We start from the raw sequence: 18694 nt of genomic DNA on the forward strand, positions 1-18694 counted from the left end.
TGTTTATAACCAAAATTTGCAATAATCCTAATAGCATAAGTAGCTGAACCTAACCGTTTCAGCAGATTATCGATGTGTTTCTTCCAATTTAATTTCTCGTCAATGCACACACCCAGAAATTCTGAATATTCTGCCTTAGTGACAGACTTCTGTTCAAAGTCTATATTTATCAATGGTGTTATGCCATTTACTATAAAGAACTGTAAGTATTGTGTTTTCTCAAAATTTAGTGAGAGTTCATTTACAGAGAACCACTTCATAATTTTCTGAAAAACATTAATTACAATTTCCTCAGCTGATTCTTGCTTGTTGGATGTGATTACTATACTTGTGTCTCAGCAAAAAGAACTAGCTTTAAATATTCATGAGTATAGAGTGGCAAATCATTAATATATATTAAGAACAATAAGAGACCCAAGACTGAACCCTGGGACACCATTCTTGATTTCTCCCCAGTTAAAGGACTCTGTTGATTTTTGCAGACTATCTGTACTGTTAATTTCAACCTACTATATTTTTCCAGTTAAATATGAATTAAACCATATGTGCACTGTCCCACTCATACCACAATACTTAAGCTTATGTAGAAGAATTTCATGATTCACACAATCAAAAGCCTTTGAGAGATCACAAAATATCTCAAAGGGTTGTGTTCCGTTATTCAATGTATTTAATATTTGATCAGTGAAAACATATGTATAGCATTTTCTGTTGAAAAACCTTTCTGAAAACCAAATTGACATTTTGTTAGTACTTGATTTTTACAAATATTATTGCTACTCTCAAATACATTACTTTTTCAATAATTTTGGATAAAGTTGTCAGAAGTGAAATTGGGCAGCAGTTCTTAGCATCAGAGCTATTCCCTTTCTATGCAATGGTTTAACAATAGCGTATTTCAGTCTATACGGAAAAATGCCATGTGTCAGTGAGCTACTACATATGTGGCTGAGAATCCTACTTGTTTGTTGGGAACAAACTTTTAGTACTCTGTCGCTCAACTCAGCAGACAAACTAAGTTTCTACAGCTGTTAGCTCGTAACTAGCTGTGTATGTACAAACAAGGATTGCATCATCTACTGGAATCCGATATTATCCAGTCTTACTGTTATTAGTCCTACAATGATCGAAGTCCATAGGCCTGCTTATAATTTGTTACATCTGTACTGGGGTACAATAAAAATAAAATCATGCCAAAATTATTGTCAGTTGCATAAGGCATCACTTCTTGTATGGAATGAAGACTGTTAAGCAGAAGAGACTAAATGCCATAAAGTAGCCGTTATACCATTTATATCGAGTATTGATTTTAAATTAAAATTTGTTATAGTACTGACAATCTGTAGGAATTCATAATAGCAGATTCCAGTAGAAGATGCAATTCTCATTAGTACATATACACCCCACTGTGAGTTAACAGGTTCAGAAACGCATTTTGTCTGATGAGCTGAGCGAGTGAGCTCTTTCAGGTTTACCTTTGTTATGTATGTGCCATGGCCTGTCTTTCTTGTGGGCCTCGAGAAATCCCTAAATGAGATTCACCTCCATAAAATGTGCTTTTTGTGCTTGGAAGAGCTTTGTCACAATACATAATGTCAGTGAACTCACTGAATAACAGGGTTGCCAAATGTACAATGTTCGGTTCCTAGTACAAATACGAGATTTGTGGTCTGCTGTATGAGGTACGAGGACATGGTCAGGCTCATACAGTTATGTACGAGATTCTGACATGGGAAATTTTATAACATGATTTTTTATTGTGGCCAACAATTTATAGCGTAAATGGGTCTTTACACTTCGGGTACACTGGGTGCGCTACACGAAAAGTAGATGCGTTGGCTATATTCGCGGATTTCTTTCATTTTAATGTACCTTTTAAAGTTTTCCTAGCTCCCTCAGTTTAACTCGGAACCTGTTGGCAGAATCTGGAATTTTCCATTTTTTTACACACTGCTGCCAATGAAAGCAATTTGCAATGTGCAGCACTACAATGAACAGAACATCAGCGTGCAGTGAACACGATAGTGTTAATGATGATGATAGTGATGATGATGATGATGATGATGACACTGAAATCTAGAGCCCAGAAGGATGCAGTGCCTGCGACTGACTTGTTAATGATTATACCTGTTCTGAGTATTAACATAAATTTTTACATGGTTTTCAATGTAATTCATGTCTCACTCACTGAATATCTGTGTCACATCATGATTTACTTTTTTATCTATTTCATATTCATTGATATAAAAAAGTACCATCACTTAATATAAACTTGCACAAATACACTCTTTCAGCATATGTATTTACTTTCATGCTGTTTACACCACAATAAGTGAGAACTGTGTGTCCATAAGCAATACTGTGAAGAAGCCATTCCACTGTTACGTGTTGGCTTTTGGTTTCGTTCCTCCTTGCTGTGCTTCCCATTCATAAAAAAAAAATAGTTCAAATGGCTCTGAGCACTATGGGACTTAACTTCTGAGGTCATCAGTCCCATAGAACTTAGAACTACTTAAACCTACTAACCTAAGGACATCACACACATCCATGCCCAAGGCAGGATTCGAACCTACGCTCATAGCAGTCGCACGGTTCCAGACTGTAGCACCTAGAACCACTCGGCCAACCTGGCCGGCTCCCATTCATCCCAGGAAACTAGAAAAACTTTACAAGAAATAGTGAAACATGCCCATGTTTATTATAAGTTATAGTTCTAATTGTGCATATAAATGATGCATGCACATCAGATTGTTACTCAGCAATTCAAAAACTGTTAAATGTAATACTCAAGGAGAATAGATCTATTCTCAGTGGGTAATATATTAGACTCATTCATTTTATAATTAAAGTGCAATGTTCTCTAAAATTAGCGCTTCTATTGGAAGATTTTTGTACTTCTTAGTTACAATTTAAATTTCAAAAATTTTGACGTAAATGCAACATGCCTGAGACTTTTCCATTACTAAAGAAATTAAATGTTTTATTCCAATGATGACATTAATCAATCTTTATTTATTTACAATTCGTAAAGAAATTAGTTGATAAAGCCTATCTCTGGAATTCATTTTAACTAAGTTTCGAATTTGGCACACTAGAGTATGTGACAGTGAACACGAGAAAGTCCAATGGAAATAAAATAATTTTTTTCTCATTGATATTAATTTTCGTTTCAGTGGCCTTCAGTCACACAAAAATAGCTGTAACAGTTGCAATTGTATAATGAAAGCCTAGTCTAAGTTATTCATAAATAAACATGTCATTATTTAACAGAAAAAGCAGTCTGCTATATGGTTAGTTAGCCACGCATCTGTGAGGAACAAATTCCATTCTTCGCATTTGTCGTTTATATCACAAAAGCGAAAGTAGTACTCAGCCAAGAATAGATGACCCTTTCCTGTGACGCTTACTGACAATTAACGAACTGAAATTGTAGCTCTACCAACATATGCAGACTAGCAATGCATGGTGTGGCATTATTTCAGTAGGTATTCCATAATGAAGTAGCCACACATTTGAACATGAGCACATTGCAACGCTCTCTAACAAAATCAGGCCTTCTTTATGGAGCTCTGAGATCACGGTGCATCGATAGTTCAGTGCAGGTGTGTTTCTTGCACTGACAATAGCCCGCCTCGCCGTATGTAGTATCTACTTTTTTCTGTTCCACATGCCTACTATTGTGTCTCTTGGGTACCTATTTACTATAATTATCAGTGATTGTGAGGAAGACAGTGACTGTTCGAGTACTCTTACTCCATCAAGAAAAATACCCAAAAAAGGCTATTGGACAATAAAAAAGGAAGGTAACACATCATTGCAGCATCTCTCAAAGCATTTAAGACAGCAGTGGATAAAGTACATTAACATCGCTTAACTCCACAAAATAAAGAAAAAGTATGTGCAGAAGTTAAACTTGCTGTTTTTTTTTCAGAGCACAACATCGCATTTTCTGTTGCTGACCTTTTGATACCTTTATTAAAAGAAGTTGTGATGGATTCTAATTTAATTAAGAAAATAGAGCTCAAATGAACTAAAGTAATAGCAGTGATAAAGAACGTTCTTGGAGAAGGTCATAATGCAGAATTCGTCCAAAAACTACAAAAAAAAATTTCTGTCATGAAGGACAAGACAACTGTTTGGGTCTTGCTACACTATTTTGATCAAGGAGCTCAAAAAACACGTAGCACATTTTGGGTGTTGCACAAAGTTTTTAAGGAAAGAACCGATGATGATATTCCCACAGCCATTGCCAAGATTTTATGCAGATCTTTTATCGATTCATTCACCAGCTATAATGTCCCACTGAAAAATGTTGTAGGCTTTGGCTTAGATGGGTGTAACGTCATGATGGGTGAAAACGACTCCATAAAAAGTAGATTCCAACCTGATTTTAAAGTAACCACAGTAGTGAAATGTATTTGTCACTCAGCCCATTTGTGTGCCAGCGGACCATGTAAACAGTTACCTGAGAGTGTAGAGTAAAAAAAATGTTCAAACGTGTGTGAAATCTTATGGGACTTAACTGCTAAGATCATCAGTCCCTAAGTTTACACATTACTTAACCTAAATTATCCCACGGACAAACACACACAACCATGCCCGAGGGAGGACTCGAACCTCCGCCAGGACCAGCCGCTCAGAAAGTTTAGAGTAACTAACTCGTGATAGTTATAACTTTTTTAAACACAGTGGTAAACGCCAGTTTGATTTTCGCAACTTCAAGTCATTTGCGGAAGTGGAGCCCCACAAAATTCTTAAGCCATCTCAGACAAGATAGCTTTCATTGTCAGCAGTGGCTGAAAGAATATTAGAGCAGTGGGAAGCCGTACGTCTGTTTTTTTTCGATTTCATGACAAAGCCGATATGCAAAATCGGGCAGTATTTATTTCTGAAAAACTCAGCAATCCATTCTACAAACTTAATTTTTGTTTCCTTTAGTGGTCGCTCCCTCTATTTAATAAATTCAGTGTGGAATTTCAAAGCGAGAAGTTAGTTATTCACAATCTAAGTACTTGAACTCTACCAGGAAATCCTATTGCGTTATTTGCAACGCGAATATGTTATGAGTCCAAACGTAGGTGAAATATACCCTGAAAGTCAGCTGCATCAACTCCATAACACTGAACTGTATCTTGGTATCGAAGTGTATGAGCTTTTAAAACATCCAAATGTGGTCAGACATCCTACAGATATTGAACAATTCTTCTCGTGTAACAATATTTTCTGCAAAGTTGCTGCCATAGAACTAAAAACATGATTCAACATCGAGGACCCTGCCTTGTCAAAGTTACAAGTTTTCAAACCAGAATCAACTCTCTATTATAATATCAGGAGCCATTTCCCAACACTGATGCCTCTTATTGAAGTGGTTCCGCTTATAATTGCACTAGATGATCACGCAAAAAACAAATAATAGACAATCAATGGAGATGGCTACCAAACGCACAAGCTCGGTATCCTTAAGAATTGGAGATGAAATTAGTGAGCCAAATAAGTTTTAGGATTTTTTACTGAAAACTAAAGATTTTTTTGAGATGGCTCTTTTTGCTCTACCTCATACAAATGCTGACTGTGGACGAGTTTTCAGTAAGGTTAATTGGATGAAAACAGACGTAAGAAACCGGCTAACAGCAGGAAATTTGAATGGGACACTTGCTGCAGAGAGTGCAAAAGGACCATCACATACTGGAAACTGCATCAATTTTTGAACCGACAAAAGACCTTTATAGCCGTAAGACTTGTGAAAAATTATATGGCACCATAAATAAGAACGATGACAGTAAGGCTGAGGAAGTATTTGGAGACATAAACTAAGACCAGAAAATACCACGAAAAATTTCATAGTTGTATCCAAATGTAGGTTAGATGGAGCCACAGAGCACAAAGCCTATTACTGAGTTACTGCAACAGTTCCATGCAGCCACCTCGACGAAAACAAAAAAACACAGATCTTTCTGGCCGCCAAAAATTTCGTCTTCCAAGATAATACTCGCAACACCTTCAACTGGATGTGGTAACTTCTGTGAACTATGACTCTTCCCATATTTCGCTGTCGCTAGAGTCTTGTGTAAATCACAGTTCGGATTTCAGAAATGCTGTTCCACTGAGGCAGCAATATACAATTTCACTGTCCACATAATAGTCTTTAAATAATAAAATGTCACCAGTAGGAATATTCTGTGACTTATCCAAAGTATTTGATTGTGTGAACCATGACATTATGTTGAAGAAATTACAATTCTATGATATAAAAGGAACAGCATATGGGTGGTTTAAGTCATACCTACAGAACAGGAAGCAAAAAGTCTCTTTATATGCTTCAAGTGATTCAAAGGAGTGTGCCACTTCATCTAACTGGGGTGAAATTACATTAGGTGTTCCACAAGGTTCGATCATGGGTCCTCTCCTGTTCTTGATAAATGTGAATGACCTCCCTTCTTATGTGAAACAAGATGCTGAACTGATACTGTTTGCTGATGATACATGCATAATTATTAATCCAGTAAAAGAAAGTCCAATTGAAAATGATACAAATAAGGTCTTTGGAATAGTTATTAATTGGTTTTCTGCGAATGGGCTTACTCTGAACTTTGAAAAAACACAGTACATCCAATTTTCTGCTGCAAAAAGCATAATTCCTTCAATAAACATAACACATCAAATGAAGTCAGTAGCCAGGGTAGAGCATACCAAGTTTTTGGGTGTGCATATAGATGAGAACCTTAATTGGAAAATTCATATTCTGGATCTCCCAAAGTGACTACGTTCAGCAGCTTTTGCAATCAGAATAATTGCCAATTTTGAGGATGTAGAAATTAGTAAGCTAACATACTTCCACTCTCTGATATCATACCGAATAATATTCTGGGACAAATAAACACTTAGGCAAAAGGTATTCACTGCTCAAAAGAAAGTAGTTAGAACAATTTGTGGGGCTCATAGTCGCACATCTTGTAGGCATCTGTTTAAAAGTTTGGGAAACCTTACAACTGCTTCACAGTACATTGACTCAGTAATGAAATTTTTTCTCAACGACATGGATCAGTTTAAAATCAACAGCAACATACACGATTACAATACCAGAAAAAAGAAAGACCTACACTGTCCTTTACTTAACCTATCTTTGGCACAGAAAGGGGTAAAATATGCTGCTATAAAACTTTTTGATAAATCACCAGATGAAATAAAATGTCTGACAGACCGCAGTAATCGTTTCAAAAATAAGTTGAAATCGTACCTCCTTGACAACTCCTTCTGTACCATAGATGAATTCTTGAATATGAGTAAATAACTCTGGAGATATACTATATGCATTTTGTTCCATTTAAAGGAATGGGATAGATAATAGAAATATTTAGGTATAACACTATAATGTAAACAAAAAAAATTGTTTCCTGTGCGTATTTCTTGTGCATTTGACACGTTCCACATCATAACAGCTTTTCCGTGCTATTGATCAATGGAACATATAACTAAATAACTAATCTGTGGTGGTGTCGTGGCCTAAGTCGAACCTCTCTAATGGCAGATCAGGAACGAAAATCGCTTCAACGTCACCAAACATTTGCCAAAGTAACGAAGAGGTTTCTCCCCCTAATGATAGGGGAATATATTCCAGTCAGCTAACAACACAGTTAACTAAAGTGCCTCAAGAATCGTCTAAATAATAACATGTCCTGTACCTGTGTAATTTTATAAACTAATAAATTATGAACTAATTGTTATATCTCGTGGTGAGATTATTTATTAAAGTGCATTCTCATTTAACCTCAAGGTATAATGTGCTTTTGCGAATCCTTGGTACTTCCGAGACGTCTCATTCTTATCATCGCCCCGCCGCCCCCTCCACCCGTCTGGCCCAAACAACCGAGACGAGTAATGTGTCCAGATTATTTTGGGTCTAGACAGTACGGCCAGCGCAACATTTTATTTGTTTCATTCAAAATTTTTAAATTAACAAATGCCTGCTAAATTCACAGTAATTTAATAAGTCTTATTTTAAGTTTTATAAAATTTTAAATGTTTCATAAATGTACGAGATCTGAAAGCCGAAGTATGAGATTTTTAGTTGTTTATGTACTAGGAAAAAATTTCTAGGGTTGGCAACCCTGCTGCGTAAGGTACACACCTTCAACCATAGATATTGGTAGACTGGTCATGACGTATATTTCGTGGCACCAACATCTCTACTGCTATACCACGTGACTATTGGCAAAACAATGGTGGTATCCTGTTGTGCTTATGGTTGTACCGAGCGTTTTGTGAAGGGAAGTGACATTAAATTTCAGGTGTAAGTATTATTAGTATAATTTAGCGGCATTTCTTGAATACTGATAAACTATTGTGTGTATCATATCCTTACCCAGAACGCCACAGTTACGTAAATTGGCGGTTTGAAGTGCTCTGTGTGTTTCCAGGCGCACATTGCAATCGTATATATTTCTTGAAATGGTAAGCTACAAAGCTGCTTTTTCTCTTTCGTATAGGTTTCCAAAGGATGAAGGGCGCAGGCAGATGTGGATACAGGCAGTGAAACGAAAAGATTTCAAGCCTACTGCGCACACACGCATCTGTTCGAAGCACTTTGAAGAATATAGATATAAACAAAGATGACGTGACTTACCAAACGAAAGCGCTGACATGTCGATAGACACACAAACAAACACAAACATACACACAAAATTCAAGCTTTCGCAACCAACGGTTGCTTCGTCACGAAAGAGTAAAAGACGAAAGTATGTGGGTTTTAAGGGAGAGGGTAAGGAGTCATTCCAATCCTGCGAGCGGAAAGACTTACCTTAGGGGGGAAAAAAGGACAGGTATACACACACACACACACACACACATCCATCCGCACATACACACACACACACACACACACACACACACACACACACACACACACACATATATATATATATATATATATATATATATATATATATATTGTGTGTGTGTGTGTGTGTGTGTGTGTGTGAGAGAGAGAGAGATATATATATTTATTACCAATAACCCTTCCCACTCCAAAAGCAATGGCAATGTGCATTGCTACTACATAAGAAGAAAGGATGATTATTAGTATCCTGGATTAAATCTGACTTTGGTACAAAAAGGGGTGAATTATGCTGGTATTATTTTAAAGAACAATTTGCAAAAACAAGTTAGTGGTTTGATTTCTCATCAGGGTTTAGTTTTATTTTGTACTTCCCATTTACAAAACATACGAATATCAGAAACAAATACTGAATACCATTTGCAAAAAGGTAGTTGTATGGCCTATGTTAGTTTCCAGATAATAAGCTGTAATGTATGGGATAAATAAAATGCTGCTACAAAAATCTTTGGTCATTTACCAAAAAGCATTAAAAGCCTGACAGATAGCCAACCAGCATTTAAAATCAAACTAAAAGAATCTATGAATGACAGCTCCTACTCAGTAGACGATTTTTTAGGTATAAATAAGTGATTGGAAGAATTGTCATGTAATGATAGGTCATTGTGAAGTATCGTATCCATGATCTGTGGAACAAGTATTCATGTAAGTAGGTAATGATTTTGTAGATATCTTATTTGATACATCTACGAAACAAACTGTTTAAACCAAAAAAGAGCTTTCAAATGAAACTGCTTTACGTTTTGTGGGTGAACGACACAATTGAGTTCGTTACATTCGATGTGAACATGTGTGTTTACGTTGCAGGTTTCGTTGTTTATGCCGATTTATGAAGTCTATAACACTTTCTACAACCAAGGCACTAAAACACACACACGCAATATTTACATTTTATGCAGTGCATAACGCGTATTGTTAGTGGAGAATGCATCTCATAATTGGTAACACTGAAATATTCGCACTTTCGCAGCGAACATATTGCCAAACATCGAAAGTGTTTCAGCAGTTGACAAAGTTCATTGTGAAGTAATGGCTGTAAAACTAAATTTGTACAGTGGTTACGCAATAATTTATCACTTCTAGCTGTGTTTACATAAGCTACATTTAATGTGGTGAAGTTAGCAGGAAATCCACTGAGAAATACTGGAAGTGAAATCAGGAATCAGAATGCTGCCTTGAACTCCCGCTGACGTTCTGCCAACAGTCACGTGATTGTACGTTGCAGCCACGCCAGATGTATAGCCGCTGCACTGCTTGCCCAGTCTATTAGTATCTATGGTCGAAGGTACACACCTTATTATTTACAACGTCTTTGGGTACACACATATAGTTTAATGTTTGTTTATTATTGTGAATGAAAGCTGTTTCTGCTAGAAATTTAAGTGACGGTTTTTGTACGGAGATGTATTTTCTGGGAAAGTGTTGTGAATTTAAATGATTAAAGTAACTAGTTTTGTTGAGAAATTTTGGAAGAAGATGAGTTATTACGCTGTTGCGAAGGGCAGATATCCTGGAGTTTATTCTTCGTGGTAAGTACACATATATCATCGTGACAAGTAGTCGATGATAATACTGTATTTCGTCAATACAGAGCTATGGGAATTTTCGAGGGAGGGGGACAAGAAGTTAATTATTTGATAAGTAACTCTGTTTCACGCATTTGTGTTGTGGCGTATTGCTGAAGTGGGAAATACGGAAGCGTGTGTTTTACAACTGGTGCGTGGTGTCGTGCAGTAAATGAATACTAATTTTTGCGTCCAGTATTTCTGTTAGAATATATGAGATAATTGAAATTTTAGGCCGATTTGCGTGCACTTTAACTATGGCCAGGGGCACCCTACATTAATTTGAATGATCCCTATTAAAAACCTACTTAATACCGACTTTTAAATCATTTTCTTGAAAGTAAAATACCAGACTACACCATACTTGGCGCCGTTGACCATTGCCATACACAGGGGCCTTTTTTTTTGGGGGGGGGGGACTGTGGAAACAAATGATTGCCACATACGGAGCACGAATAATGCCCCTACAGCCCGCCCTCCAAATCTTATGGGACAGGCGTACCGTTTCAGTATGAGAAGGTGGAACATGCAGTGGTTACTGATGAGTAATAGAAGTACCTGTTAGTGTTTGTTGTAAAATACAGCAAAACCAATTTACAGTTTTGTTAGTGGTGGGCCTGACAAGACATCTTGTCAAGCTTAACTAAATGTTTTCTCTGAAAATTTCCTGCACATACACATCGGAAACCCACTCATAATGGAAGTATATATTAGATCTAATGGCATCAAATATACCTCACAACTTTGAGGACGTCCACATCAAAAATGTTAACAGGTGACAATGACTCAGGTGTAGCAACACTGATTACCAAAGTGCAAAGGCCAACTAAAACATGTAGCAAGATTTAGGCCTATATGTTCAGTAAATTAGATAAAGAAATAATTGTGCCATACAGTGGTGAAATTGCCTTGATTCCCCTCCTCCCTCCTCTTCCCCCCCTCTCCCCGACAGTGCCCATCCCGTTTGTAGGTGAGGCAGACATATGCAATAATTTGCACCAATTTTAGTCCATGCTCTTGATCTATTTTTATAAAATTAATTGTTATTTACATTTTAAGACTTACTAAAGGAACTGGGTAGAAGTGCATATGTCATCTGATCTGTTTTTCTGGGTCGACAGAAGCGTCCGATCCCACGCGTCGGCTTTGACTCGTGGCGTAAGGGTGTTGTCGTGTGTGACGTCATGACGGCGCGGAGTTTGGTTTGAGTGTGGCTGTCTCCAGTTCTGTTTTATCTTATTTTATTTACTTTTCGGATCTGTTCGTTCTATCTCCTGAGATTTTTTTTTTTAATTTAAAAACACTTATTACTTATTTTAATTATCTGTTTCCTCCAATTTCTCTTTTAGTTTATTATATTTATCTTTCTGATCTGTTCGTTCTATCCCGTGAGATTTGTTTTTTAAAAAGACAAAAAACACTAATCAGCTACTGAAGCATCTTTATCTTCTATGGGTTGCAGGGGTTACAACCCTTGGGGAGGTGGGTGGGTATTCATGCATGGCTGTCTTCACTTACACGTTGTAGCTACGCAAGGCGTCTAAATTTGTTTACATTTAGTTAGCCCCCCACCCAAAACACCACATTTCCCGCACTTGTCCCGTTAGTGTCATTAGGCTTCTTGTGGAAAGTGTATGTGTTTGTTTTTGTTTCCGCCATATTTGTGACGTCATGGGTCAAAGCAGACGGGCGGGATCGGATGCTTCCATATTTCCGTTTTTTTCTTCTAAAGTGTGTCTGTCCCCTTAGCTGAGGGCTCAGCACATCTGTCTGCTGTGTAGTGGACCCGGGCTCAATTTCTGGCCAGGTCAGAGATTTTTCTCCACTAGGGGACTGGGTATTGTGTTGTCTTCATCCTTGTCATCATCATCATCATCATCATTGACACGCAGGTCACCCAATGCGACATCAACTGAAAAGACTTGCAACTGGACACCCGAACTACCACAGGTTCAGTCTCCCGGCCATTATTGCTTTCTGAACTGTGAGTGTTAATCTCAGGAGAAACAGTGAATAATTGACATTTTAGTGTTTGTACATAGGCCTACCCAGTTACTTCATCTGAATGCACTGTTACCATTTACTACTTGGTTGGTCCTACTTGTTACATAATGACTACTTTGTATCGTGTATGCTTTGAAAGAATTAGCTTCTTCATCTATTCCTCACTCAGTTCATGAAACTACGTGTGCACAAGTGTATCCAACAGTTCCTGTGTGTTCTGTGGCGACAGCATTTCCATTAATCTTCCAACAATTCTCAATAGAATTGAGATCAGGGCCGTTCTGATGTTTGAACTCTGTTTTGTGTAAGGGAAATTTTTATGTGAAACGTAAAAATGGGGATTAATTATGCTGGGAAATCATCTGCTTCATGATGGATAACATTGATCATAGGACTTACCATCGAAGCTCATCCTGCAAAATGTAACAGCAAACATTTCCAAACTAGTGTCTTATTGTGGTTGTAAGCTTCATGTCAAGGATACTGATGTATACATTTGCATTAACTGTGCCACATATTAAGTCCAGTTGGCCTACTCTGTCTGTAGAAATGCATCGTCACACCATCTGTCCTGCTGGATGTTTGACTAAATGTGTATTTTATATGAAGGCAAAAATTCTTCACCTACTCTCTGACGCATCAACCCTCTGCCATTGGGACCATGCAGATTAAATTTCGACTCATTGAAAAATTACTCTTTTTCCATATCTCCAGCAGCCATGTCACATGTGCTTTTTGCCTATATTAGCCACTATTGTTGCATTGTTTGTCAATAAAGGCTTCTTTCTAGGTTGATGTGCAATGACTCCATCTTCCAGTAGTCTGTTTCCAACAGTTCTACTATTTAAAATGTCTGCTTGTGTCTATGTATGTGCGGATGGATATATATATGTGTGTGTGTGTGTGTGTGTGCGTGTGCGTGTGCGCGAATGTATACCTGTCCTTTTTTCCCCCCTAAGGTAAGTCTTTCTGCTCCCAGGATTGGAATGACTCCTTATCCTCTCCCTTAAAACCCACATCCTTTCGTCTTTCCCTCTCCTTCCCTCTTTCCTGATGAAGCAACCGTTTGTTGCGAAAGCTTGAATTTTGTGTGTACGTTTGTGTTCGTTTGTGTGTCTATCGACCTGCCAGCACTGTCGTTTGGTAAGTCACATCATCTTTGTTTTTAGATATATTTTTCCCACGTGGAATGTTTCCCTCTATCAAGTTCTACTATTTACTGAGATGTCACAAATTTCTTCCCAGTCTCGTTTTATTTCTATTTATGACAGGTGATAATTCATGAGAAAAAGTCTCAATGTTCTACCTTATTTGACAGTAGATACCCTTGTCCAGTCTCTTCCTTTCATGCAATCAGCATTACTTTCTCCCTGTATTTTTGCAGTAGCCTAGACATTGCAGATGTGTTAAATCTTATCTGAGAGGATATCTTCTTGGACTGAGGTCAACTGAGGCATAAGCAAATATAGAAGCTGTCTTCTTTGGCATCAATTCCTCTGACACCCATCTCTGCGTTTCACTGTGTCAATTTAAAATGTCTGTATGCATATTGCTGCTTCATTGCAGCTGACGACAGTGGTAAAAAGGAGTTGGCTATTGTTTAAAAAATTTGATAGCAAGTAAAGCAATAAAGGCAGGCATATGTAACCGATGTTTTAACAGCATTGAACTGATGTAACCTGAAGCGAACAGTCACAAAAGTCAAAATTATGAAGTAATAATTGGTGATTTAATAACTAATTCCATCACTGTAATGCAGTGTAATTCCACCACTGTATCTCAGTGAGGAACTCGAACTGCCTAGCTCAGGACAGGAGTTTGTAAAGAAATTATGGATCAAATTTAAGAGAATGACCATACACTGGACAGATATTACACAGTAAAACAATTCATGATGGGAGGTGCCTGCCGTAGTACACAGTCATTGTAAAGGAATTTTGAAAGAAACAAACTGTTGTGTAATAGGTGCAAAACAAAGTAAGGGACTATAGCTCTGGAGATTCAAAATGAAACACATTTATGTATCGAGAGAGTACGGTGACTACTTTAGCAGAATACTGTAGAAAGATCTTCCACAAAACCCAAAGAAATTCTGGTCATATGTAAAGGCTGTTAGTGGCACCAAAGTTAGTGTCCAGACACTGATGGACGAGACAGGGACCGAAATTGTGAGTTGTAAAGAAAAAGTAGAAATGCTTAACTCTTTTCAAACATTCCTTTACCAAATGGAAAATCCAGAACTATTGCCCCTATTTAATTTTTGTGCAATTTAAAAGATGAGTGAAATAGATACTAATGTTAGTGGTGTTGAAATTGTTAAAATGGAACAAAAGTCCATGGCCTAATGGAATCCTCCCAATATGTGGCTAAGATAGCCCCTCTCTTAACTATAGCCTATCATAGATCTGTCAAACAAAAATGTGTTCAGTAGTTGCAAGAGAGCACAACTTACACCTGTTTGTAAGTCCAGATGAACTGCTGCTTGACAAAGGGCTGATGATCTTGCTGTTTGCTCCTTAAGCTTCCAACCAACCAATCGTAAATTATTCTTCTAAGATAACATATGTACTGGAGACCATGGGGAGACTTTTGAGGAGCAGTGGGAGGTGTTGAGCTGCTGTTGTAATGTGAGTGGATGAATCCAAACAAGCCCAAAGACTTTGTCCAGACAAAGGTGAAATGTTTTACCAGAGTTATCGCGTCTGCCACTCAGCATCCAGATTTCCAATGCCATCTACATCTACATTTATACTCCGCAAGCCACCCAACAGTGTGTGGCGGAGGGCACTTTACGTGCCACTGTCATTTCCTCCCTTTCCTGTTCCGGTCGCGTATGGTTCACGGGAAGAACGACTTTCTGAAAGCCTCCGTGCGTGCTCTCTCTAATTTTACATTTGTGATCTCCTCGGGAGGTATAAGTAGGGGGAAGCAATATATTCGATACCTCATCCAGAAACACACCCTCTCGAAACCTGGAAGCAAGCTACACCGCGATGCAGAGCGCCTCTCTTGCAGAGTCTGCCACTTGAGTTTGTTAAACATCTCCGTAACGCTATCACGGTTACCAAATAACCCTGTGACGAAACGCGCCGCTCTTCTTTGGATCTTCTCTATCTCCTCCGTCAACCCGATCTGGTACGGATCCCACACTGATGAGCAATACTCAAGTATAGGTCGAACGACTGATTTGTAAGCCACCTCCTTTGTTGATGGACTACATTTTCTAAGGACTCTCCCAATGAATCTCAACCTGGTACCCGCCTTACCAACAATTAATTTTATATGATCATTCCACTTCAAATCGTTCTGTACGCATACTCCCAGATATTTTACAGAAGTAACTGCTACCAGTGTTTGTTCCGCTATCATATAATCATACAATAAAGGATCCTTCTTTCTATGTATTCGCAATACATTACATTTGTCTATGTTAAGGGTCAGTTGCCACTCCCTGCACCAAGTGTCTATCCGCTGCAGATCTTCCTGCATTTCGCTACAATTTTCTAATGCTGCAACTTCTCTGTATACTACAGCATCATCCGCGAAAAGCCGCATGGAACTTCCGACACTATCTACTAGGTCATTTATATATATTGTGAAAAGCAATGGTCCCATAACACTCCCCTGTGGCACGCCAGAGGTTACTTTACCGTCTGTAGACGTCTCTCCATTGATAACAACATGCTGTGTTCTGTTTGCTAAAAACTCTTCAATCCAGCCACACAACTGGTCTGATATTCCGTAGGCTCTTACTTTGTTTATCAGGCGACAGTGCGGAACTGTATCGAACGCCTTCCGGAAGTCAAGAAAAATAGCATCTACCTGGGAGCCTGTATCTAATATTTTCTGGGTCTCATGAACAAATAAAGCGAGTTGGGTCTCACACGATCGCTGTTTCCGGTATCCATGTTGATTCCTACATAGTAGATTCTGGGTTTCCAAAAACGACATGATACTCGAGCAAAAAACATGTTCTAAAATTCTACAACGGATCGACGTCAGAGATATAGGTCTATAGTTTTGCGCATCTGCTCGACGACCCTTCTTGAAGACTGGGACTACCTGTGCTCTTTTCCAATCATTTGGAACCTTCCGTTCCTCTAGAGACTTGCGGTACATGGCTGTTAGAAGGGGGGCAAGTTCTTTTGCGTCCTCTGTGTAGAATTGAATTGGTATCCCGTCAGGTCCAGTGGACTTTCCTCTGTTGAGTGATTCCAGTTGCTTTTCTATTCCTTGGACACTTATTTCGATGTCAGCCATTTTTTCGTTTGTGCGAGGATTTAGAGAAGGAACTTCAGTGCGGTCTTCCTCTGTGAAACAGCTTTGGAAAAAGGTGTTTAGTATTTCAGCTTTACGCGTGTCATCCTCTGTTTCAATGCCATCATCATCCCGGAGTGTCTGGATATGCTGTTTCGAGCCACTTACTGATTTAACGTAAGACCAGAACTTCCTAGGATTTTCTGTCAAGTCGGTACATAGAATTTTACTTTCGAATTCACTGAATGCTTCATGCATAGCCCTCCTTACGCTAACTTTGACATCGTTTAGCTTCTGTTTGTCTGAGAGGTTTTGGCTGCGTTTAAACTTGGAGTGAAGCTCTCTTTGCTTTCACAGTAGTTTCCTAACTTTGTTGTTGTACCACGGTGGGTTTTTCCCGTCCCTCACAGTTTTACTCGGCATGTACCTGTCTAAAATGCATTTTACGACTGCCCTGAACTTTTTCCATAAACACTCAACATTCTCAGTGTCGGAACAGAAATTTTCGTTTTGATCTGTTAGGTAGTCTGAAATCTGCCTTCTATTACTCTTGCTAAACAGATAAACCTTCCTCCCTTTTTTTATATTCCTATTAACTTCCATATTCAGGGATGCTGCAACGGCCTTATGATCACTGATTCCCTGTTCTGCACATACAGAGTCGAAAAGTTCGGGTCTGTTTGTTATCAGTAGGTCCAAGATGTTATCTCCACGAGTCGGTTCTCTGTTTAATTGCTTGAGGTAATTTTCGGATAGTGCACTCAGTATAATGTCACTCGATGCTCTGTCCCTACCACCCGTCCTAAACATCTGAGTGTCCCAGTCTATATCTGGTAAATTGAAATCTCCACCTAAGACTATAACATTCTGAGAAAATTTATGTGATTGCAGAGAGGGGCAGTGGGGGACTTCCGTTCCACCAATTTTAAAGCGTGCTACTGCCTCTTCTCCATGTGGAAGGGGTATTCAGCATCCAGTACAACCTGTTGCAGCAACTGACAGGAAGAGATAAAAAAATTGTCTTTGCTCTTTTTTATCTTATTCACAGGAATAGGTTTGTAGAGCAACGCTACTTCATTTTATTCCCCCCTCCAAAGTAAAACCTTTTTATGTGATCTTTCATTCACTGAAGATTGTTGTTGATCTTAACCTGGTAGACATTTTTTCCCATAATCCCATAAGAAAAAAATGTAATGGGGTTAAGTCTGAGGACCTAGCTGAATGAGCAGCTGACTCACCTCTGCTAGTCCACCTCTCAGGCTTTTCTCTATTCAGAAAGTCCCTGACAGTGAGGCTGAAATGTGGCAGGGTTCTGTCTTGGTGGAAGGTAGTTACGTATGTTAGTTGTGGGAGAGCATACTGTTCCAGCATATCTATGTATGAAATTACAGCCACTGTTGATCATAAGGAGGAGAATGGTCTGATCACCATGTTCACATTAAGCCAACCCACACAATGACTTTTGGGATGTCCTTCCCCCATTCACATGTGACATGTAGATTTTCATTACCCCATATTTTACAGTTGTTTCTGATTACAAATCTACTAATATGAAATGTCACTTCTTCAGAGAAACACACATTGGTGGTAGCTGTGTGACTCATCAATCCTTCTTAACATTTCTGATGCGAAGTTCATACATACAACCATTTCTTCGGGTATTATTGTGTGAATCATTTGAATCTTGTGTGCTCTTAGAAGCAGCCTTTTGTGCAACACATCATGCCCTGTTGAACGTGGAATCTGTAACTGCAAGCTAGCAGCTTGAACACATTTACGGGGGCTTTGTTGAAGTGCTTCTCTAATGCAATCAGCATTGTTTTGGTAGGTCTGTGGATTTCCAGGAGATTTTACTTGTAACAGACTGCCTTTAGTTCTCAGAACCGTTTTTCCTCATAAGTGGTTGTTGTCCATGTTGAGTTCTAAAATGTCATTGTATGGATGTAACAGGTTGCAAGTCTGCCATCTGCAAAAC

The 18694-nt window shown here is 38.5% G+C and overlaps 1 protein-coding gene across 2 annotated transcripts in view; it reads left to right on the forward strand.

Moving 5' to 3' along the window:
- The first annotated feature begins 10177 nt into the window (after positions 1-10177).
- The window catches only part of LOC126484806 (ribonuclease H1), a 159336-nt gene continuing 150819 nt past the window's right edge, over positions 10178-18694 (forward strand). Inside the window, exon 1 of one of the 2 annotated variants that reach the window (XM_050108406.1) lies at positions 10178-10422. In XM_050108406.1, coding sequence (XP_049964363.1) covers positions 10328-10422 — 95 coding nt within the window. In that variant the 5' untranslated portion in view covers positions 10178-10327. The remainder of the gene's footprint in view (positions 10423-18694) is intronic. The other variant, XR_007587903.1, reaches the window with a different exon arrangement.

This window comes from Schistocerca serialis, chromosome 1, assembly GCF_023864345.2.
Source record: "Schistocerca serialis cubense isolate TAMUIC-IGC-003099 chromosome 1, iqSchSeri2.2, whole genome shotgun sequence".
In the NCBI taxonomy this organism is placed as follows: domain Eukaryota; kingdom Metazoa; phylum Arthropoda; class Insecta; order Orthoptera; family Acrididae; genus Schistocerca; species Schistocerca serialis.